Genomic DNA, 20,402 nt, shown 5'->3' with positions numbered 1-20,402 from the left:
GATGGTAATAGCTGTTTTTACTGACATTGATGTGTTAATGAAGTGGTTTTGTCAACGGTAAATATTCATATTAGAACTACTTTATCTTCACGTAATAGATGTTTGATAATGTGGTATCGCATAACGTATATCCCCCCAATTGTCAATTCGACTTCTTCATTTAATTCTGGAATAGTAACCAGATAACATGCTTGGCCATCCTCATTAGTTTCTTGTAACGGATCTGAGCTACCTTCCGGTGATCCGCGTACGAAGAGAAACACAAACTTGCCCCAATTTGGTGCATCAATCATGTTGACGGAGCCTTCGGTATCGTCTATTGCTTGCAGCTCCTGTGGCATATGTTTTAGAATGGAATTGTTGAAAAGTTTCAGCAGTATTTCAGAATGTCTTTCGTGATATATCATTTCTTGCCGCGACAGCAAATCATTTAGTGACTCTAAGTTGCTCCTATCTTGATTAATCTGCCTTAAATATAAGCTAAATTTGTCAATTTTATGTAGCCTGCAGCGAACATAGCTCCTGACAACAAATTTGAGCCTTTCAACTTCTGCCTCCATGCATAAAAGTGGTAACTTTGACTCTTTATCAAAGTTATGTTCTAGAAACCCCATTGATAAATTTTCTAAATGTTCTATCTGGTTGTTTAATCTATGCAAAATACGATCCATTAACAAATGGGGAAAGGCTAGCAATTCCGGTGCCACCCTTTCGTTTCTCCAGTGAGTAACCAGGCATTCGTAATCGGCAGCAGCGCTAATTGTTTTATGTGATGATGTTTTTTGAACCTCAACTTGTCGATCAACATCTTTGTGATCACCATTCGATTCGCTAAACCTCGTAGTATCATGTTCAGAACTCAGATATGCTGATCCACTGTCAATTGCTGTAGTATCACGATCAAGATCAGCTAATATATCTTCAATATTAATGTCCATATCAGTAGCATTCAGCGTTTCCTTGCAGTTCTTTGTGCTCTTGAAATCAAAGTTTCAGGACGACTTTTCGATGTTTAAGCGTGGCATGCCGAGGATCAAATACTGTTATTCCTTTTGATAATGTTGTCAATTATGAACAGTTAGAAAACACCAAACACGCATAAGAAAGTGTGTTGGATAGCAGTAAGACTATTATATTCAGTATGGAAGATAGATTGCAACATTTGGATGAAATGAAAAAGAAACTTAAACAACTTCGAGAGCGAAGGCCCTTGCTTGCTTCTTCATTCTCTCCAGCTACTTCATTAGGCACTGGTGAATCGAAAAAGATCGACAATGGGTTTGTTTCGCATCTTCTAAAGGGTATCGATAAGATTCCTAAGAATCAAAGTCATCAAGGCACTGGATTGGAGCATGGTAGTTCAATTAGCGTTTCAGTACAAACGGATGAAATGATAGAGCATGAGGTGTCTGAAGTTCTGGTTGATAACGAAGTACAAAAGATAGATGTGATTACGTATGAGAAAGCAGTTCAAACTGATATGATTGATACTGATGATGAAGGAGATCAGAAACTCAAAAGTGAAGTTTCAATGATTGAAGAATCAGCTGAAAGTGTTGGGCATTCTATTGGGGAAGTTACATCGAGTATAGGTAGTGAGTATGAGGAATTGGGTACGAAACTGAAACCTTTGATTGTTACTAGTCAAAATATCTCCTTGGAAACAACTACTTTTGCTTTATTGGAAGTATTAGAAAACAAGGAGAATCTAACCAATAGGAATCAACTTCAAGAAAACGAGTATTTTGCATATTCGCATGAATTTAATCTAGAATTTGTTCAAGATACGAGTCCAATATGCGTATCTGTTGACTATCACCAAGGATTTATTCTTGTGCTTACCCAATTGGAATCAAATATACGTCAGTATAATACATTAACGGTTTGCAATGTGATAAATTTTGAGACTGGTGAGATAGTTGATACCGTCCAATTTCAAGGACAAACCTTAATTAAGGGTGAGTTCATTGTTGTCAAGGACTCTAAAATCTTAACAATGTTGTTGACTTCGTACAATGGTAAAACAATCCTTTACGAACTAAGAGCAGTGGCAGCAAAGGCTGGTGGCAAGACTAAGTCTATCCCTAAGATAGAGCGTAACGTCATTTCGCGCAATTATCACAACTGGCCTATTTACGCTGTGTGGCAGCATCACGTGCGTGAATCCAAAGTTTTGACTGCTAGTACAGATGGGACTATTCGTGAATTGAATCTCATAGATTTGAAACCTGTACTAGATCCTACCAGTTGGAATGGTGTGAAAGTGGTTCCGTTTTCGAGATCTGAATTAATTTTAAAAGAGCAGTATGGCAACTCTAAGTATTTAAGTCAGTTGACAAAGTTGTCTATGTACGACGAGGTTACCATAAAGGCTATTTGTACATTCCACAATGATCCTAGTAGTATATATGCGGGTTGCGAAGATGGTGGGATATACAAAATTGTTATAGAAAAGGGTGAAGGTAAAAGGAATATTAAATTATCATTGGATAATAATGGGTTTATTCCAGTGGCCCAATCGGAGACTGATTCCAATTATAGTCCTAAAGAACGAGATGAAAATGGAGACAAAGAAGATGACATAGCACTCAACCAAGAACCCTTGTTTCATCTAGGATCTGTAACTGCCCTATTTCCATGCAGTAATTTCTCCGGTTTGATGTTATCTTGTGGTATGGATTGGAAATGTATCTTATGGGACGTACCAAACAATCAGAGAATATTTACAATAGAATTGGATAGCCCGGTAATATGCTGTGATATTTTTACCCTTCCCCATGACAAAGGGCAGTCGTACTTAGCCCTTTTAACTGCCTTGGAATTCCATATTTATGAGATAAACCTATCCTCAACCCATACTCATTTAGGGAACACTTTATGGTCATTGAATATTGCCCCTAAACGTATTTTCTCTATTTCCGCAACGAAGACTAGACATCAACTAAGCATGTTTACTCACTTTAAGTTAGTGCACCAACAAGAGCAGTGCTATGTAATTTTAGGTGGGGATGGGCCAACCTTGGAATGCTATAGGATAATATCGTGAATCATGTTTAATAATAATATATAGTACCGTTTAATGCAGAAAAGGGAAGACAAGCTAAGGATATAAAAACTTAGGAACTAAGAACAGATGAATACTACGTTTCCATACCAAATCATAAATCAAGGGAATAAGAGCTTTATGTAAAAAAATTTCTTCCCCGCCAGGACTCGAACCTGGAATCTCCTGGTTTCAGAAGTGACTAAGAAATCGTAGCCAGACGCCGTGACCATTGGGCCACGAGGAACAAGAATTGAATGTGGTCTAACGAAATCTTAAACAAATTCTGAAGAACAGTTGTCGTGTGTGTCGTAAAATCAAAAGAGCATCCCAATAGTTATGATAGTCAGGCTAAGGAGCATGTTGATAGTCACGATAACAAGACAAAGAAGCAGCGAATCAGAGTCGTTAGGAGACTATGAAGATGATAACCATTGTATAACAGCGAATCAGAGTTGTTAGAAGTGTCAAGATAACCGCTGAGCTGTTATCGGCTAGGAATCTGCATAGCAAGTAAGCAAGAGAGCTTAAGTAGGACAACAGAAACTATATAAGAAGACCCAAACTAGCTAGATTAGATTAGATATAGGTCCAGCTAGATCCCCAGAGGGTAGTTGAGCCAGATTAGAGACTATATAAACAGTAACTGATCATCAACCTAAGTATTAGCTGGCACGTGACGAGAAGTTCAAGCTAGCACGTGACCTAGGCTAAGCGCCCTCAACATGCATTCAGAATGTTTAAGATTTTTAACTCCTTGTTTTACTCTGCTATTATTACTTCAGTCATGTGGAACTGGGAAGCAGCCAGTAAAACAAATTGTTCCTGCCTCATCGTTGAGTTGCTTTATTACTCAGTTGTATATATCGTTTTATAGGTATTGTTCTTGATCTTAAATTTTTTTTCGTAGTATATTGTCTTAATAATCGTTAGTATTCTGGTGATATTGGGAATTAATTATTGACATTTAGCTAAATATATTATATTTGGTATATGTCGACTATAATGTCATCGAACATCTATAAGAAAGACTTGAAGAATTTATTTAGATGCAGGATTGTAATCTGACTACTATGTATCTTGATTGATTAGATGGTAACAAAAATGTCACGCGCACGCAGGGCGTTCGATATCGTACGAATCTTTAGTCCACAACAATTTCAATGCTATTTATTGTGTTAAGTACGTCTATTGAGTACTATATTAATTGCTAGACCGGTTAATCACTGAGTGTCGAGGGCGCTTAGCCTAGGTCACGTGCTAGCTTGAACTTCTCGTCACGTGCCAGCTAATACTTAGGTTGATGATCAGTTACTGTTTATATAGTCTCTAATGGGATCAATTACCCTCTAGTGTCCTAGGGGAAACTCCTAATCTAATCTAATCTAATCTAGCTAGCTGGGTCTCACACTGATACATCATTGTGGGTTTCACGCTGGCATCCTCACAGTGACTATCAGCCTCATATCCGCCTGACAGCTCTGATACGCTGCTTCTTAGCTTGGTTGTCGCTGTCCACTAGCTTCTCTTTTGATTTTACGACACAACACGTGATAATTGAAGCTTATGTGATTGCGTAGTTTCGCGATAAAGGTATGTAAGACGGGTCCTATAGTGTAGTGGTTATCACTTTCGGTTCTGATCCGAACAACCCCGGTTCGAATCCGGGTAGGACCTCTTTTTGCTGTGTATATATAGCATACACGTAAAATGCAGTTAAAAATGTTTAGGAGTTTAGTTGTATCGGTACTCGAGCATTTTAATGTATTGAATTTTTACCTATTTGTTTCATCGACATTTAAAAAGTGGTCGTGATTATAAATTCACTATACACATCGTTTTTTACAGTCCGCTGTCACTGCAGGTACAAAGACGTAAACGACAAGGTTTACAAAAAACGAATTGTTGTCACAAGGACAGACATTATAGAGATATAAGCATAGTACTAGGCCCTATTACTTGGTAGCAGTGGGCAATGATACTGGGCATAACTCAGCAAATATATATATAGGATACACAGTTTTTTTCTTACTTTATATAAGGGTATTATTATTACTTATTGTGTTGATAGTTGCAAAAAGATACAATAAACGCAATCAATCAATTTTTAGAAGGACCATGAGGATAGGCAAAATTATATGGGTTGCTCAGTTTGTGACAAGTTGTATTGCTTACCCTTCGAATAAGCCAGGAACTGGCAATAATAATGGCAAGGATGGTTCCAAAATATCAGATAGTGTAATCAATGAGGCGATATGGGATGAGATGATTAGATGGCAGTCGATATGGCTTGCCAGTGAAGATTTCCAATCAGCTGGCGTGGACAAGAAGATTATTTCTCAGGTAAATGGCTTTTTACAATTTTCTGAATCGTTTTTGAAGAAAGCTTATGAAGAGAAGCACATCGAACCTTTGCGTGTGCTAAGTAATAGACGAAGATTAAAGTACAAATTTAAGACAAATATTAATAGGTGGAAGGGGAAGTTGAGTGAAATAATGGATGTTAGAAGGAATATAAAGAAGCAAGAAAAGGCCAAGAATCTTAACAACCAACTTTTAATAGGAGAATTAGATAAACTAAAAAAATTGTAGCGTCATATATTGAACAGAGTAATGACCTTCCAGTTGTGACACTCTTACGTATTGTGAGCGCAAATATTGATCATCAATTAATTCTGTTGAAGGTCCAGTTAGAGGAAGCTGGTAGCAATGCAGAAATTTCACTGGATATGGCGATGTTGATATCTGAATCCGAAAACGTTTTACGAATTGCAGAGCTGTTAATCGAGACAGTCGATGAAATTAAATCCACTGGTATTGACCAATACCTCCATAATAATGTTGGAGACGTTCAAGATTACCTTGGCGCCTTGAATGATGTTGAATATGAGGATTCGGTAGCCATTGTAAAGGAAATTGAGAGTGCCAATCAACTTCTGCCGGAGAGCCTTACATCCAATGACTATGCTGCCGAAGATATGGCCATACAGAGGGCTCCGTCCAAGTTACGCAAGGTATTCAGCTGGTTTAATGCTACTGCAATTGTCCCTAAAGACTTCTATTTTAGAAATACTAACAGAAAACTGACTTCGTTATCCTTAAAACTATTCAGTTACATTGCATACCAAACTATTGGCGGTACGATGTACTGTATCTTAGAATTAGCTGTTCCAAAGTCGCAGACTGCCTGGGACAACTGTGGTAGTTTCCACTCTGCACAACTAAGGAAAGAATGGATCTTACTATCAATTATTTTGACCCGCATTTCTAGTCCTTTAAAACATCGTCAAATCGCGTCATATGCTCTTGATTCACTTCAAGAAACGTTATATCAATAAAAACTATTGACAACTAGATATATTTTTCTTTTAATATAATTAATATACACGCGATAACCTTCTTAATATGAGACTTACATATATATGTATATGTAATACGTGAATGACAACAGCATGGTCCTGTTCAAAAACCCCTTGCCAATAGTGCCCAGCAAACAACTACGATAGAGGGAATCTTCTGTGCTATTGTTCAATAACTGAATAATGCATCTTCATCATCTTCCCAGCTGCCTGTGAAAAACCAGCCAAAGATCACCATCGAGGAATAAACAATAAGCCCACCTAGAATAGACATCACGCAACTTACCTTGTTGATTATCTGAGCGTGCTGAAACACTAATGGCATGATTATACCACTCGCCACTAGTAAACCTGTGAAAAACTGTCTTAAGTCCTGAGCGCTCTTGACTCTGTCATTCATAAAGTCATGTCCATCATAGTTTGATCGACTGGAAATTGCATTAGGGATAGGTGCCAAAATAAATACCTGAACTGTATCAATAAAAATTCAATTATAGTTAGTAATCTGTATCAACCATACCAAATAAAATGTCGCAAACGCAGTTACACATACAATCAATAAGAGGATAGTAGTTGTGATATAATGAACAGGATAGAATCACGAGAAGAAACCCTGTAGCGAGCAAACCACTTAGGCATATAACCTTAGTCAGTGGAGAAACCGTTATACCCATGGTTGAACCTAAATAACTAGTTCGGGTGATCTTGGTTTTCTATATATCTGATACTTTAAACATCCCCTTAACGGTGAAGTTTTATGATTTTCAAACTCTAGTAACTTCACGGAGATCCGTATTTCGGTATAACGGCCAGACCACACATCGGAGGTTTAGACTCAAGAACGAAACATATTAATTCATGGACTATATACATGTATCACCTTTCCTTCGTTGCGATGGTGAATGAGTCTTTATATAAGTAGTCAAAAAGAAGTTATGGGGTGAGGGTGGGTTTTTATAAACAAGATAAAATAGGTTCTGAGTCGGAAGAATAGGAAAAGGTAGTTTAATGTAGAAGAAAAATTGCAACCAAAATTAAAGGTATTTCAAAGGTTTAAGTTAAGGGCAATGGTGTGGTTACTGTTTTGGTTGTTCACCTTCGGATGCGTTGCCGTTCTTGTACAATTGTTCAAACAACTTCATGGAAGAGGTTTGCAACTCTTCAGTCTTTGTCTTCAAGTCTTCAGCACCGACGTCTTCACCAGCCTGAACTCTAGCGACCAACTCCTTCAAAGCGGTAATTTGGTCCTTAACCTTCTGAGCCTCAACCTTATCAATCTTCTCCTCAAACTCCTTCAAAGAGTTTTCGGTGTCATTAGCGAGTTGGTCAGCTCTGTTGGCAGTTTCGATGGCTTGTCTTCTGCTTTCATCTTGTTCCTTAAAGGTTTCAGCATCTTTAACCATCTGTTCAATTTCACTTTCAGATAAACCTGAAGAGCCAGCAACAGTGATAGAAGCGTCCTTATTAGAGGCCTTGTCTCTAGCAGAGACGTTGATAATTCCATCAGCGTCTAGATCGAAAGCAACCTCAATTTGTGGGACACCCTTTGGAGCTGGTGGAATACCAGACAATGTGAAGTTACCGATTAACTTATTGTCTCTCACTAATTCTCTTTCACCTTGGAAGACTCTGATTTCGACGGAAGTCTGACCTGCGGCAGCAGTAGAGAAAATCTGAGACTTCTTGGTTGGGATGGTAGTGTTTCTTGGGATCAATCTGGTAAAGACACCGCCTAGAGTCTCAATACCCAAAGACAATGGGGTGACATCCAACAACAAAACGTCAGTGACCTCCCCTGCCATGACAGCACCTTGAATGGCAGCACCGATAGCGACAGCTTCATCAGGGTTGACAGCCTTCGATGGTTCTCTGCCGAATAATTGTTTAACGGTTTCAACAACCTTTGGCATTCTGGACATACCACCAACTAGAATAACATCGGAGATATCTGAAGTGGCCAAGCTAGCATCCTTCAAAGCCTTCTTAACAGGGTCGATGGTCTTTTTAACTAATGGTTCGGTTAGCTGTTCAAATTGAGCTCTGGAAAACTTCATGTTGATGTGCTTAGGTCCGCTGGCATCGGCAGTAATGAAAGGTAAGTTGATTTCAGTAGAAATTGTAGAAGATAATTCAATCTTAGCCTTTTCAGCGGCTTCTCTGATTCTCTGGATGGCCATACGGTCGTTCTCCAAGTCGATTCCGGATTCTTGCTTGAACTGCTTGACAATCTCTCTCAACAAATATATGTCAAAATCTTCACCACCCAAGTGGGTGTCACCATTGGTTGATTTCACTTCAAAGACACCATTTTCAATGTCCAAGATAGAGATATCAAAAGTACCACCACCCAAGTCAAACACAGCAACAACCTTGGACGCCTCCTTTTCCAAACCATAAGCCAAAGCAGCAGCAGTAGGCTCGTTCACAACACGTACAACATTCAAGCCAACAATTTGGCCAGCATCTTTCGTAGCCTGCCTTTGTGAATCATTGAAGTAGGCTGGAACAGTAACAACAGCATTCTTAATGCTCTTACCCATGTAAGCCTCGGCAGTCTCCTTCATCTTGTTCAAAACAAACCCCCCAATCTGAGCTGGAGAGTATGTTTGACCACGAGCCTCCAACCAAGCATCACCATTCGAGTGCTTAACAATCTTGTATGGCACCTGTTTAATATCCCTTTGAACCTCCGCATCCTCATAACGTCTACCGATCAAACGTTTGGTAGCAAACAAAGTGTTTTCAGGGTTCACAACAGCTTGTCTCTTGGCTGGAATACCAACCAAACGCTCTCCGTCCTTGGTAAACGCAACGACAGATGGTGTAGTTCTCGCACCTTCAGCATTCTCAATAATCTTAGGAACCTTACCCTCCATAAGAGCAACTGCAGAATTCGTAGTACCTAAATCAATACCTATCACAGGTCCTTGAATCTTAGATTGAAAACGCGCTGAAATACGCACTGGATTGCGCAAAACTTTCTTAGAAGCTGACAACATCTTAACACCTTGTTGTTAAACGATAACTAAATTAGTTTAACTTTAATTCCGAGAGACCAAAGTGGACCACTTACTTAGACTTGAAACTACAACAACCAATGTTTTATTCTTCCACAAAGAATAATATCCTTATAATTGTTTTCAAAGTTGGGAGTTTTCAATTTAAAAATTTTCTTTATACAATCCGACTTTAAAATTAATGAGAAATCGAAGTCTCCAGAAATATCATTTTTAACGTAACAAATCCGGACAGACGGGTGATGAAGGATCGTGTGTTTTCGGACAGCTTAGTCATCAAGATATTGGTCTACTAGGCGAAGACAGAACCGATACGTATATATTATCTAGCGGTTTCTGTCTCGAAGATAGAAGGTTGTTGGGTTCCTTGGATTGCCTGGAGGGCCGTGCAATCAAGTAATGAAGACTAGATCATATACATTCAAAACTTTGGAGATCTGAGTGGTGGTATATGTCTGTGTGATAGCTGAAATTAACGCTGTCGCTGTGTTCGGCTTGTGATTTCGCACGTAAGTTCATCCATCACCGTAACAGGATGATTAGTTTGAACTCGATTTGTTGCTTCATTGGTTTCGTAATTTCGCCAGATCAAAGGCTGAAGCTGTTCCAATGGTATCTAAGGCGCAGATAATTGACTTGAATTTAATCCAGAATGAGCAGAATTTGTATGAGTTGGTGAGGCAGACTTTGCAACGGTATGACACTTTTCTGTTGAAAAATTATGCCAACTACGAAAATCTACGAGAATTGGTGGAGGAGCTAGGTAAGAATGTTCCAGACACTGAGCTTGGGTTCGATGCTAACTTTACAGGGGTATTGGTGGGCGAGGATTGCAGTGTTGAACAATATATATACAATTCTGATTCGAGATGGCAGTTTCCGAGGTACTGTGATAATGAGTTACTGAACAAGCTCCACTCACGTCTAGTGAAATTGTCATTGTATTTCAGTAGATTATGCCTTCAGTCTGTGATGGAGGGCGAGATAGACGATTCTATACTGAGTAAGGGGAATAACTGCACTATAATTAGGAGATACTTTTCTCGTAATGTATCGTCATCTGTTCTTCCGGGACTTAGCTTTGACTACGCTGATGAATACAAACTGTTTCAACCTGTGGGGCTACTTTCGGTGTTTCCGGTTGCTAAGAACATACAAACGAATGTCGATGGTAAGTGGGTGACGGTGCAAGAGGATGATTGTGTTTTAATTCATACCGGTGTTCTTATGGAAAAATTGTCCAAAGGCTTTCAAACTTCGGGACCTATAAAGATCTTGAAGAATTCGAGCTCGATCCATATCGAAATGTCGCCGGCACTAAATTTTAAGGTTGAGAGCTGTGATTCCACGTTAGGTCAACTTCTGTTGAACCAAATGATAAAGCAATTCCCAGAAGTTGCCCAAAAGTTTTATGCTACAGAACTAAATAAAATACAGTTGGAAAAATTGGTTGCGTCTTTAAAATCATTATATCAACATGCTAATTCGGTGCTGGCTCTATATAAGATAAACCACCCTGTTGCTGACTATGTTGAAGCGGAGCAATTACTCCCTCAGATTAGTTCTATGGCAAAGTGGAAAATAACCGAGACTCAAATCCTCAGAATGATGTATATCTGGCACAAATCTTTCTCTCTGGTAAGAAAGGAGGATTATTCTATCTTATTTTCACTCAAGGATGTATCAATTAGCACAAATAAGACCAAGATGTTACAATTTAGCGATAGGATTGATTCTTGGTTACGTAGCTTCTTGGAAAGTGAACCAAAGGAGCTTACTTTAGAGATTCCACAGTTCAAAATTTCAGATATCCCAATCTTGAAGCGTCCTCAGAGCAGTGGTAAATCCGTTTGGAGGAAAATGGGGAGCTGCAATGTAACTTCCCTGAAAGGTGTTTCGAAGGCATGCAGTACTCGTGATAGCACAAATTCAAACAATTTGTTAGAGAGAATTAGAATCAAGGAGAGTAAAGCTTCAGAATTATTGTCCAAAAGAGAGTTTCTGTGGGAAAAGTTTCTGAAGGTTAAGCAAAGACAGGTATTCGATATTTTGGTCACTTTGCCTGCGCAGACGCCATATACATCTAGCTATCTCATTCCATTAATAGTGGATTCACTGAGAGATTCCAATAACCCAGTTGGCGAAAGAGAGGTTGAGCAGATCTTAGGAAATCTCCAAACCATACTTCAAGATAAAATGACAATTTCAGAAGTTGATGGCGGGTTAAAGGTCTATAAATGGAAACTCTTGGATAAGAATTTCTCTCTAAATAAGATCAAGCTCTAATTGAAAGATACATATATTTATAAGCTTTTAATCCATGCTAGAGAAGCAGATCACCTGCAAAACTTCTAAAATTTGCTGTCACGGTAACAATACGATAAAATATCTATTATTTGTACATTTTATGACTAGAATATTCTGTGATTTCTTGCAATCATCTACGGGCGGCAATATCAGCGGGTTCCGAATTCATAAAGAAATACTTGAAGAATAGTTCTACACCCCAAGAGGCAAAGAAATCGAATATTAATGTTAGGGTCATCTTTATCTTGAATGTATCCTCCATGGGGACAAACTTGATTGCTTCATTTAATTCTGGCAAAAATTCCGTGGCACCAGCTAAAGCTAGACCTGCAACACCTGTTATACTGTACAAAATACCCTTATTATTCCGGATACTTTGTCTAAACGGTTCACCTTGGTAATTCACAGCAAAAGTGGATACCTGTTGCACCAAATTAATGAGGAATATGCCTGTATTCAATAAAGAGGGTTCAAATTTCTTTTCCAAATCTATCTGAGGTTCCCTTGGTTCTAGTTTGTAAATTTCCAATGTGATATAGATCAATGTAGTGACATGAACCATAAATTGACCCAATATAGAACCTACAATGTAGATATTAAATATACCTGGTTGTGGACGTTCTTTAGAGAGTTTTTCCAAAGGCTTGCCGCGAGAAATAGTCAGAAAGCAAGCAGATAGTAGAATGCTGCTAACAGTGGCTTGTGCGTCACCAAATTTGACACCAGCCAAATAGATAACAGAAAGAGAATATGCTGAGATCAAACAATTTAGAGCCAATATCTTGTACATTTGAATAGTATTGACTAACGCGTAACGTCCTTGCCTAACAATGTTTGTAACCGCCGAAACATTAGAAAGCTTCGATGTGAAAGGGGCTGCACAGGAGGCATCTCCCAACTTTAAAGTTGGGGTATCCTCAGAATCCACATCACCTAAACCGCTTAAAACTAAACTAGCCAAATCCGATGCACTTTGTTGGGAACCAGCGGTCTTCTCTCTTTTAACTGGCACCGCTGCAGCAGCATTCGCGAGTGTACGCATTTCGGCAGTAATCGTAACGCCTCTAGCCTCCATAGCTTTCAAGTAGTGAGGATTAGAAGGACCAGGTGGGTAGATGTGGGCAATAGGCTCTGGAACAGGGGGCGCTGGTTGACCCCATCTTTCCATGAAATGACGTTGCTTCTCATATACTGCTTTCAAAGAATCAGTTTTACGTTGCTCTTGTAATTTATTCAACCCTGCTTCAGTACCATTCAATAAAGCTATACCAACATGAGCTCGTTTCAATGCACCCACGTCATTAGTTCCATCACCACACATTAAAGTTGTATAGCCCATACCTTTCAAGGAATTCAAAATGAATTCTTTTTGAGCTGGTGACATACGGGCGTACACCCAAGTATTGCGGATCAACTCCTTCAATTGATTGTGATTCAACAGTAAATTTAACGCGTACCCACTTACTGCCAGATCATACTTAGCGAAAATCTCAGCATGTTCTATCGTACCTTTAATTGGGTCAAAAGGTATACTGATCGTCTCATTAACGTCACGGAAAACTAGGTCATGATTTGAACCATCGATTGGCTCGTCCAAGATCAATGTTTTTCTTTCAATGATACCCACTTCTTTTGCAACATGAACAGCGGTCAATGGATTATCTCCTGTAATCATAATACAGCGATGAGAAGATTCATTCAACATTTTGATAGTTTCAGCAGCATCACTTTTCAATGGACAATGGAAAACCAAAAAGCCTCTAAAAACGAGGTCATTTTCTATCTTTCCACGGTCAATCTTTTCAATTTGAGAAGTAGACATTGAAGATAATTCTTTAGAAGCTAACGCAAGTACACGGGACCCAGTTCTAGTAAAAGACTTGTATATTTTATCGTAATTGGCTGGTACAGTTACTAACCTTTCACGAATAGTTTCTGGAGCACCTTTAACAGCTGAGTAATAGCGCTTTTTATGAATCGCTATAGAGGAAGATCTTTTGAAGGCTGAAGAGAACTGGAAACGCCTTACAACCGCTATATCACCAATAGATTCATTGGACAAAGTATCATTTGCACCGACTTTCCAACCGGTAGCCATAACAGTTGCCTTTTCCATAGGATCACCAACAATTTCACCATCATCTAATTTGACTAAAGCATTCGCTGCACCAATGACCAAGCTTGTCTCTAATGGAGCTTCCAAACCTGAGTGTAGATGATGAATATCATCAGAGTTTGACATCAAGCCTGCGAAGCCTTCAAAGACCAAATCCTCGCCAGTTAAGGTTCCTGTTTTATCAAAACAACAAACATCAAGTCTACCAGCAAATGGAATTCTAAATGGTTCAGTGCAATAGATGTAGAACTTTGACAAAGCTGTTAAAGAATTGTTAACAGCCATGGTCAATTCCATTGGTAACTCTGATGGAACCACTGATGTTAGGATCAAAATACAGTCCAAGATTAGCTTTGAGTGAGTTCTACCCATCCTAGTACCTTCAACCCAAACATACCATGAAGCAATAATAGCAAAGAACAATAAACATAATATAAAATAAAGTGCTTCCTTATTACCCGCGGATACAGTTTGAGAACAATAGATCATGACACGAACAAGAGAACCTTGAGAAGTTTCAAACCCAGTTTTCGTCACAACAGCCAAAGCACCGTGGTCTGGAGAAACTGGGACGGAAGAAGTGCCTTTAACTGGAGGCGTAACTTGTAGTATTTTAGTACCACCATGTAGGGCAACATTCTTCCCCAGCCCATCTATATTTAGATTATCTTCAGCAGGAAGCAATTTAATAGATTCCTTAAGAAGAGGGGTAGACTCTCCGGAAAGCATCGCCTCATTAACAATACACGTACCATCCACAAGAAGCATATCACAGGGCAAAGCGTTTTCCTCTGCAGTCCTTGTCACTGAGACCAAGTCCATAGGCAACAACTGATCTGTCTGGATGAGCTGCCACTTGTTGTCTCTAAAAACGTTAATAGCGTAAGCTTTCATGCCCATAGTTCTAAACTCCTTCAAAGTAACTAAACGTTGAAACACTGCAGCAGCCTCCATCAGCATGATCATAAAAAAGTTTATAAGTGAGAGATGCCACATCTCATCAAACAACCATAGTGCCACACAGAATATCTGAAAGACGAAGAAAGGAGCCACAGCATGTTCCTTGAACAGCTCCATAAAACTAGGGAGTGGGATATCAAATTTGTTTTCACCATACAACCGGCGCAAAGGTGTCAAATCACCAGAATTACCTTTACAATTTTGGAACAATTTCACCTTTGGTGCTTCATCGATAAGGAATCTGGGAGTCAAAAATTTCGACTCTTTCTCGTACCATAAGAATCTCTTCTTCTGAAATTGAAAAAAGATCTGTGTATAATCATGCTCAACAACTTTGCTAATCTGTACAATCCCGTCAGAACCGTTATTTGGAGTGGTCTTTAATAATATATGTGTCGCCTGTTGCAAACTAGAACATTCGCGATACCGAAACTTAGCAGCAAGGTTAACATTCCATTCTGGCAACAATGCAACTAAAATGTTCAAAGAAATCAAAGTACAAGCATAAACGAACACCCACTCAGGTCCTTTAATATATCTATCGTATTGATTTGTATAAATATGCAGGAACGTGAGATATAGTGGAATGAATGGAAATACGTATGGCCTAAAGAAAAACTCCTTGGGAATCAATAAGCGAGCGTCGCTGATCAACGGATTCGAGACCAGTGACTCAGATACTATTTCGGCCATTCTCAATATAACCAAACTAGAGGCTCAACGTATTGAAAAGCTTATTATTTGAAAATTATATCAGTTCAAAAGTTCGATTGTTGTTCCCTTCCATTCAATGATTTAAAAGTGGAACATTTGCCACGCTGCATCGAGGCCTGATAGTCATTAAATACGTTAAACAATCAACTAACATCTAAAATGTATAAAATGTATAAAATAACACAAATATAAGAGTTATAAAAGTCTCTAGACCCTCCAGACCTTTTCTTCAGCAATCATTAAGTTGTTCCTATCGCTCATAATCTTTAGACCTGCGAGGTATTCTTGTGGTGAGAATTTCTCTTCATCTGGTAGTTCTTCGTTGACCTTGTCCAGTAAGCCCGCAATGGGGTAGTGTTCGTCTTCGAATATATCAGTTTGCATGAGGCGAGCAATAATACTAGATATAAGGGTTATTCTACCCGGTGATATTGTTCCTGATTCAGTATGTTCCATGGAGACAACTTCATCTGGGGGTGCAAAGCTAGGATCCGAAGATTGACTTGTAGCGGTAACTTGCTGTGAATTTAGGTGAATTTGGGAGACTGGGGGCACAACTGGATTGGAAGTGTTTTCCGCCTCCGAGAGAAGTCTTCTTCTAGATGCAAGACGCGGAGAGACACGAAGTCCACGTTCCATTCTGTGTTGAAGGTCCGACAAAACGTCTGCGGGCAAACGTGTCATTGGAGTTCCAGTGTCAATGCCTTCTGGAACATCGTCGTCATCCTCTTCGCTATCGCTATCACTGTCTATTAGTCCAAGAGAAGTGGCTGCAGTTTGTCGAAGTGGTGTGGCTGTTATAGAGCTTGAAGTTGGAGCCGGAAGTGGTATATTGTCTTCAGTGTTTATGTCGTCACTGACATATATTCTAGTACGCTGCTTCTTTCTAGGAGACTTGCTAGGAGAGCCGTTGCCGAGTGTAGGTGATTTAGGGTCTTCTTCGCCAAGTAAGGAAAAGCGAAGTAACTGTGCAGCTACCTTTGAGTCTTGGGCCTCCACCAGCTTGGAAAGCCGCACCTTTGCATGGGCGCTGGAGAGACGAATAAGTGTTTCTAAAGTCCTTGCAGTGATGGGAGACTTCTTGGTATTTTGATCATTTCTCAACTCTGAGTAAGTATGGACGATGATGTCGACCGCGTCCTGGGTGAGTACAGGAGATATACGATCCTTGGCATACTGGACATATTTACGAAGGAATGGGATCGAAACGATCTTCGGTAGTTCTGTACCTCTGTGGTTACCACGATTCTTTGCAAGCTTTGCACCCGCATGCAAGAGAGGATCAAATTTCTCAAAGACCTTTGAGTTATCATCTGCATTTTCGTCTTCGTCATCATCGGCGGCAGATCCTGTTGAAACAGAGCCCGAACCATAGGCCCCCTCACCAACGGAAAGAGAAAGGTTGACATACTCACGAATTGGTTCACCTTCCATATAACCTGGGGGCAAATAACGATGAGCTCGGAGGACATGTTCGCTAATGGCACGGTCACGGATGTCATTTATATCGTCTGTAACCACGAATAACAAGTCAAAACGGGACAGCAAGGAGTCTGGCAGAGCAATATTCTTGTGGGGGTCCTTGTTAACATCGTATTGACCAAATACAGGGTTTGCAGCGGCTATAACGGAGCAACGCGCGTTCAGAGTAGTGTGTATACCAGCTTTTGCAATAGTAACTGTTTGTTGTTCCATCACTTCGTGGATAGCAACACGATCAACATCAGACATTTTATCGAATTCATCTATACAGACAATACCACGATCTGCAAGAACCATAGCACCGGCTTCGAGCCTGCGCTCACCCGTCTCTCTATCCATTGTAACTGCAGCGGTAAGACCCACGCCGGAAGAACCTCGACCAGTAGTGGCTATGGCTAGTGCTGCAGTATTAAGAACGAAACGAAGCATTTGCGACTTTGCGGTAGAAGGATCACCAACCATGAGAATATTTATATCACCTCTAAGATGGGAACCATTTTCCAAATTCTTTTCAACCCCACCAAGCATCATAAGGAGCACTGCTTTCTTAATATATTCATGACCGTAGATGGATGGAGCTAACGATTGAGAGACCAACTCAAAGACATCTGGCCTCTTTGACAGCTTATTGATGTTTCGAATATCCGAATCTGAAAGACGATGTGAGGCAGAAACACCGGTGGAACGGGCATGAAGTGGATAAACAGTGTTACCTATCAAAAGAGTTCTGAAACCCGAGAGACCATTATTGCCTTGATCGGAAGAGGAACCTCCTGACATCCCACCGTTACCAATAGATTTGTAAAGACCAACAACACTAATCCTATCACCCGGTTTAGTTCTGTCCACCAGATCATCGTCCAGTATAATATCGATAGAACGAGGCAGCTGTCCAGGAGGAGCCTTCTCCGGCATCTCCTGAACCGTGATCCGTTGATGATCCATGTATGCACAGTATCCATATTCAGTTAACAACTTGTTACCCTCCGGATCACTTTCCGGATATATAGCAGGCGTCGGAACCTCTGTAACCAAAGTGGTCGTAGCATCACGGTAGTCCCTATAGTAATGAGTATTCGAAACTTCCGAAATATGAACTGAACGCAACAGTTTTGGCCGAACCAGCGACGTCTTTGTAACAATCCCTTCTACCGACACTAGCCTATTCAGATGCATCGAAGTCAGCGTACGAGGTGAAAGCGCATGCGACCCAAACGCCCCCTTGAAAGAAAGTCGCCATCTGGAACTCGACGAATTTGCAATAGCCCTGTTAGAAGCCGAATCATCAAACGCCATAGCTATCTCTCCAACCGCATGTTCTGCAGGTGGTAAGAAATACGCAGGCTGCCGTAAAATACCCTTCCAATAAACCCTATCAAACTCCCTCAGCTCATCTAATGAAATAACAATTCGCTGAGGAAGCTTCCCCCCGGCACCCGCCAGCTTACCAGACTTATTTTCCCATGTCAAACCTGAAGCGACGCTTGCGTCGCTGCCATCATCCACACCATTGTGGACCAAGATCGCTCTAATACGATCCGTGTACTCTGTATGCGAATCAAGAAACTCCTGGAACCTCCTAACCCTATCACTGAATCGAGCATCGTAAGACTGCGCCTCCATCTTTCCTGCTTTTGGCTGCACACAGGACTACTATAAGGAAGAGAAGTATATATATCACGCTGATGGATGGGATGATTATGCCATATATAAGGTGAAACCAATAAAAAAAGCGCGCGTCGGTTTTCCATTTTTCAGAATTACATTTCCCGATCCGGAACGCCCCACCGACGTCTCGAACGCCCGCCATATAGCATTCACAACCACTGCGCCACAAGGGGACACCCGAGGCTCGTTGTAACATCATCGCAGAGACCCCGTCACGTGACATGCATACAAACAGGCACCGATCCTGCTTGCACCGTCGAGCATATGCAGCCTGCACCGGTGATCCCCCCCCCCCACTGCAAGCTAGTTTGAAATTATAGATTCAACTTTAAATAGTAGGTACAAATCATGGTATGGAAAAAAAGACGTTGTTCCATTACAGCTGTTCCTCAACAAAAGTTATCACAGATATATAGATAGATAGACAGAGATACAGAAAGAAAGAAGCACACACCAGAGAGAGAGCGAGTTGCATTACAAACAAACAAGACTCAAAAAATTTTTGTTTTTTTCGTCCACGAAAAATTTCTTCCTGTTCCCCTCTGAAAAATATCCCTCCTCTTCTTTCACTTCCCTCGAACCCCTCCCCATCAATCAGATCTAGGAGCTTCCTTGAAAGAAATCGCAGCCTCCTCTCCCATAGAAGTAATGACAGTAACCATCAAATCCTTACCCTCATCAAAAGCAGACTGCATAGTCTCTCCCAACTCCCCCTCGGGTGCCCTAACATCATCCTTAGTCTCCCCATCCATAGTCATCAACGACAAAAACCCATCATCAATGTCCAACAACTGATACTCAGTTCTCTTCACAACTGGAACCTCCATATTGTGCGTGGATGGCGACAAATCTTCCAACTTTTTACCAGTAAAAATATCAATCGCAACCAAATGAACCTTCGCATGACCATGCTTACCGGTCTTGGAAGTAGACATATCGACAATCTTACATGGTCTACCTTTAATAACAACAAATCCATTCTTTCTCAATGCTGAACATTGCATAGGATAAGTCAAAGAAGCACCAGCACCGGCTGTTTCAAAAGTGTGTTCCTCTTCAGCCATTGTATAATTATCCTTTTCTGTTATGTATTACGACGCTTCGTTTCGTTTCGCAGTTACCTGAGATGCTTTTGTTAGAAGTGCAGCTTGGATCCTAGCAAGAGGAAGAAGAACGTTATTAAATGATCGATGAATGAATTTTTTTAATCTTTTTTTTCCTTATTTTTTTTATATTTTCCCTACGGCTAAATAAAAGAAAATGTTGTTTTCTACGTTTGCAATTTTTGCAAAGCTTTGCCAAAAGCGCTTGGAAAAATTTTCGTGGTGAGAACGCCGGTGGGTTCGAGGCGCACGGCGGCACGCCGTGCGCTGTCTTGAGTTTTGTCTAGCGTGTATGTGTGTGTAGTCAGTGCATTCTGGGGGATCCCCTGTGGAGCGGTTCCACCGCTCCACAGGGGGGCGCCGGGCGGTGGAGACGCCGCGGTCGTGCCACGTGACCCATCACGTGGCAAAGCCCTAACGCCGTTCCGGCAACGCCGCCACACTAGTTCCGGGTAACACGTGCTGCAGGTTACCCGGGGTCGCCAGCGCCAGGCAGAGTGGCAGCAGCTGGGCAGGGCGGCGCGGCGCGCGCGCGTGGGACCCGGTGAGTGAATTGGATTGACCAGTTCCGCTTTGCTCACGGTAGCACGGTTGTCGCACGGTGGGCAGCGGCAAGCCGCTGCCCACCGTGCG

The 20,402-nt window shown here is 40.8% G+C and overlaps 8 protein-coding genes, 2 non-coding genes and 1 further gene across 10 annotated transcripts, besides 2 other annotated features; 4 read left to right on the top strand and 7 right to left on the bottom strand.

Annotated features, from left to right (window-relative positions):
- Positions 1 to 65: 65 nt before the first annotated feature.
- SLD5 (DNA replication protein SLD5) lies at positions 66 to 938 on the bottom strand (the record flags this gene model as incomplete). Its single annotated transcript, XM_003645820.1, has 1 exon — positions 66 to 938. One exon carries the CDS (start codon positions 936 to 938, stop codon positions 66 to 68), a length of 873 nt encoding a protein of 290 aa, XP_003645868.1.
- A 203-nt stretch (positions 939 to 1,141) lies between these two features.
- Positions 1,142 to 3,046, top strand: PAC11 (dynein intermediate chain; the record flags this gene model as incomplete). Its single annotated transcript, XM_003645819.1, has 1 exon — positions 1,142 to 3,046. One exon carries the CDS (start codon positions 1,142 to 1,144, stop codon positions 3,044 to 3,046), a length of 1,905 nt encoding a protein of 634 aa, XP_003645867.1.
- Positions 3,047 to 3,198: 152 nt separating this feature from the next.
- Ecym_3582 lies at positions 3,199 to 3,290 on the bottom strand. The gene is given in 2 exon segments: positions 3,199 to 3,234; positions 3,254 to 3,290. It is a non-coding gene; the product is annotated as a tRNA-Arg (tRNA).
- Positions 3,291 to 3,485: 195 nt separating this feature from the next.
- Positions 3,486 to 3,749: a sequence feature (soloLTR fragment).
- Positions 3,750 to 4,294: 545 nt separating this feature from the next.
- Positions 4,295 to 4,449: a sequence feature (soloLTR fragment).
- Positions 4,450 to 4,648: 199 nt separating this feature from the next.
- Positions 4,649 to 4,720, top strand: Ecym_3581. The gene has a single exon. It is a non-coding gene; the product is annotated as a tRNA-Gln (tRNA).
- A 441-nt stretch (positions 4,721 to 5,161) lies between these two features.
- Positions 5,162 to 6,381, top strand: Ecym_3580 (the record flags this gene model as incomplete).
- Positions 6,382 to 6,571: 190 nt separating this feature from the next.
- VPS55 (Vps55p) lies at positions 6,572 to 7,076 on the bottom strand (the record flags this gene model as incomplete). The annotated part of the gene is made up of 2 exons (XM_003645818.1): positions 6,572 to 6,873; positions 6,956 to 7,076. 2 exons carry the CDS (start codon positions 7,074 to 7,076, stop codon positions 6,572 to 6,574), a joined length of 423 nt encoding a protein of 140 aa, XP_003645866.1.
- A 402-nt stretch (positions 7,077 to 7,478) lies between these two features.
- On the bottom strand, positions 7,479 to 9,401 carry ECM10 (Hsp70 family ATPase ECM10; the record flags this gene model as incomplete). The annotated part of the gene is made up of 1 exon (XM_003645817.1): positions 7,479 to 9,401. One exon carries the CDS (start codon positions 9,399 to 9,401, stop codon positions 7,479 to 7,481), a length of 1,923 nt encoding a protein of 640 aa, XP_003645865.1.
- A 627-nt stretch (positions 9,402 to 10,028) lies between these two features.
- On the top strand, positions 10,029 to 11,705 carry TAH11 (Tah11p; the record flags this gene model as incomplete). Its single annotated transcript, XM_003645816.1, has 1 exon — positions 10,029 to 11,705. One exon carries the CDS (start codon positions 10,029 to 10,031, stop codon positions 11,703 to 11,705), a length of 1,677 nt encoding a protein of 558 aa, XP_003645864.1.
- Positions 11,706 to 11,856: 151 nt separating this feature from the next.
- Positions 11,857 to 15,495, bottom strand: SPF1 (ion-transporting P-type ATPase SPF1; the record flags this gene model as incomplete). The annotated part of the gene is made up of 1 exon (XM_003645815.1): positions 11,857 to 15,495. The coding sequence occupies one exon, from the start codon at positions 15,493 to 15,495 to the stop codon at positions 11,857 to 11,859; it is 3,639 nt and encodes a 1,212-aa protein (XP_003645863.1).
- Positions 15,496 to 15,723: 228 nt separating this feature from the next.
- On the bottom strand, positions 15,724 to 18,621 carry MCM3 (MCM DNA helicase complex subunit MCM3; the record flags this gene model as incomplete). Its single annotated transcript, XM_003645814.1, has 1 exon — positions 15,724 to 18,621. The coding sequence occupies one exon, from the start codon at positions 18,619 to 18,621 to the stop codon at positions 15,724 to 15,726; it is 2,898 nt and encodes a 965-aa protein (XP_003645862.1).
- Positions 18,622 to 19,256: 635 nt separating this feature from the next.
- HYP2 (translation elongation factor eIF-5A) lies at positions 19,257 to 19,730 on the bottom strand (the record flags this gene model as incomplete). Its single annotated transcript, XM_003645813.1, has 1 exon — positions 19,257 to 19,730. The coding sequence occupies one exon, from the start codon at positions 19,728 to 19,730 to the stop codon at positions 19,257 to 19,259; it is 474 nt and encodes a 157-aa protein (XP_003645861.1).
- Between the last annotated feature and the right edge of the window lie 672 nt (positions 19,731 to 20,402).

Source organism: Eremothecium cymbalariae, chromosome 3 (genome assembly GCF_000235365.1).
Source record: "Eremothecium cymbalariae DBVPG#7215 chromosome 3, complete sequence".
NCBI lineage: Eukaryota > Fungi > Ascomycota > Saccharomycetes > Saccharomycetales > Saccharomycetaceae > Eremothecium > Eremothecium cymbalariae.
The sequence above is the reverse complement of the archived record's forward strand: the minus strand, read 5'-3'. Positions and strand labels throughout refer to the sequence as shown.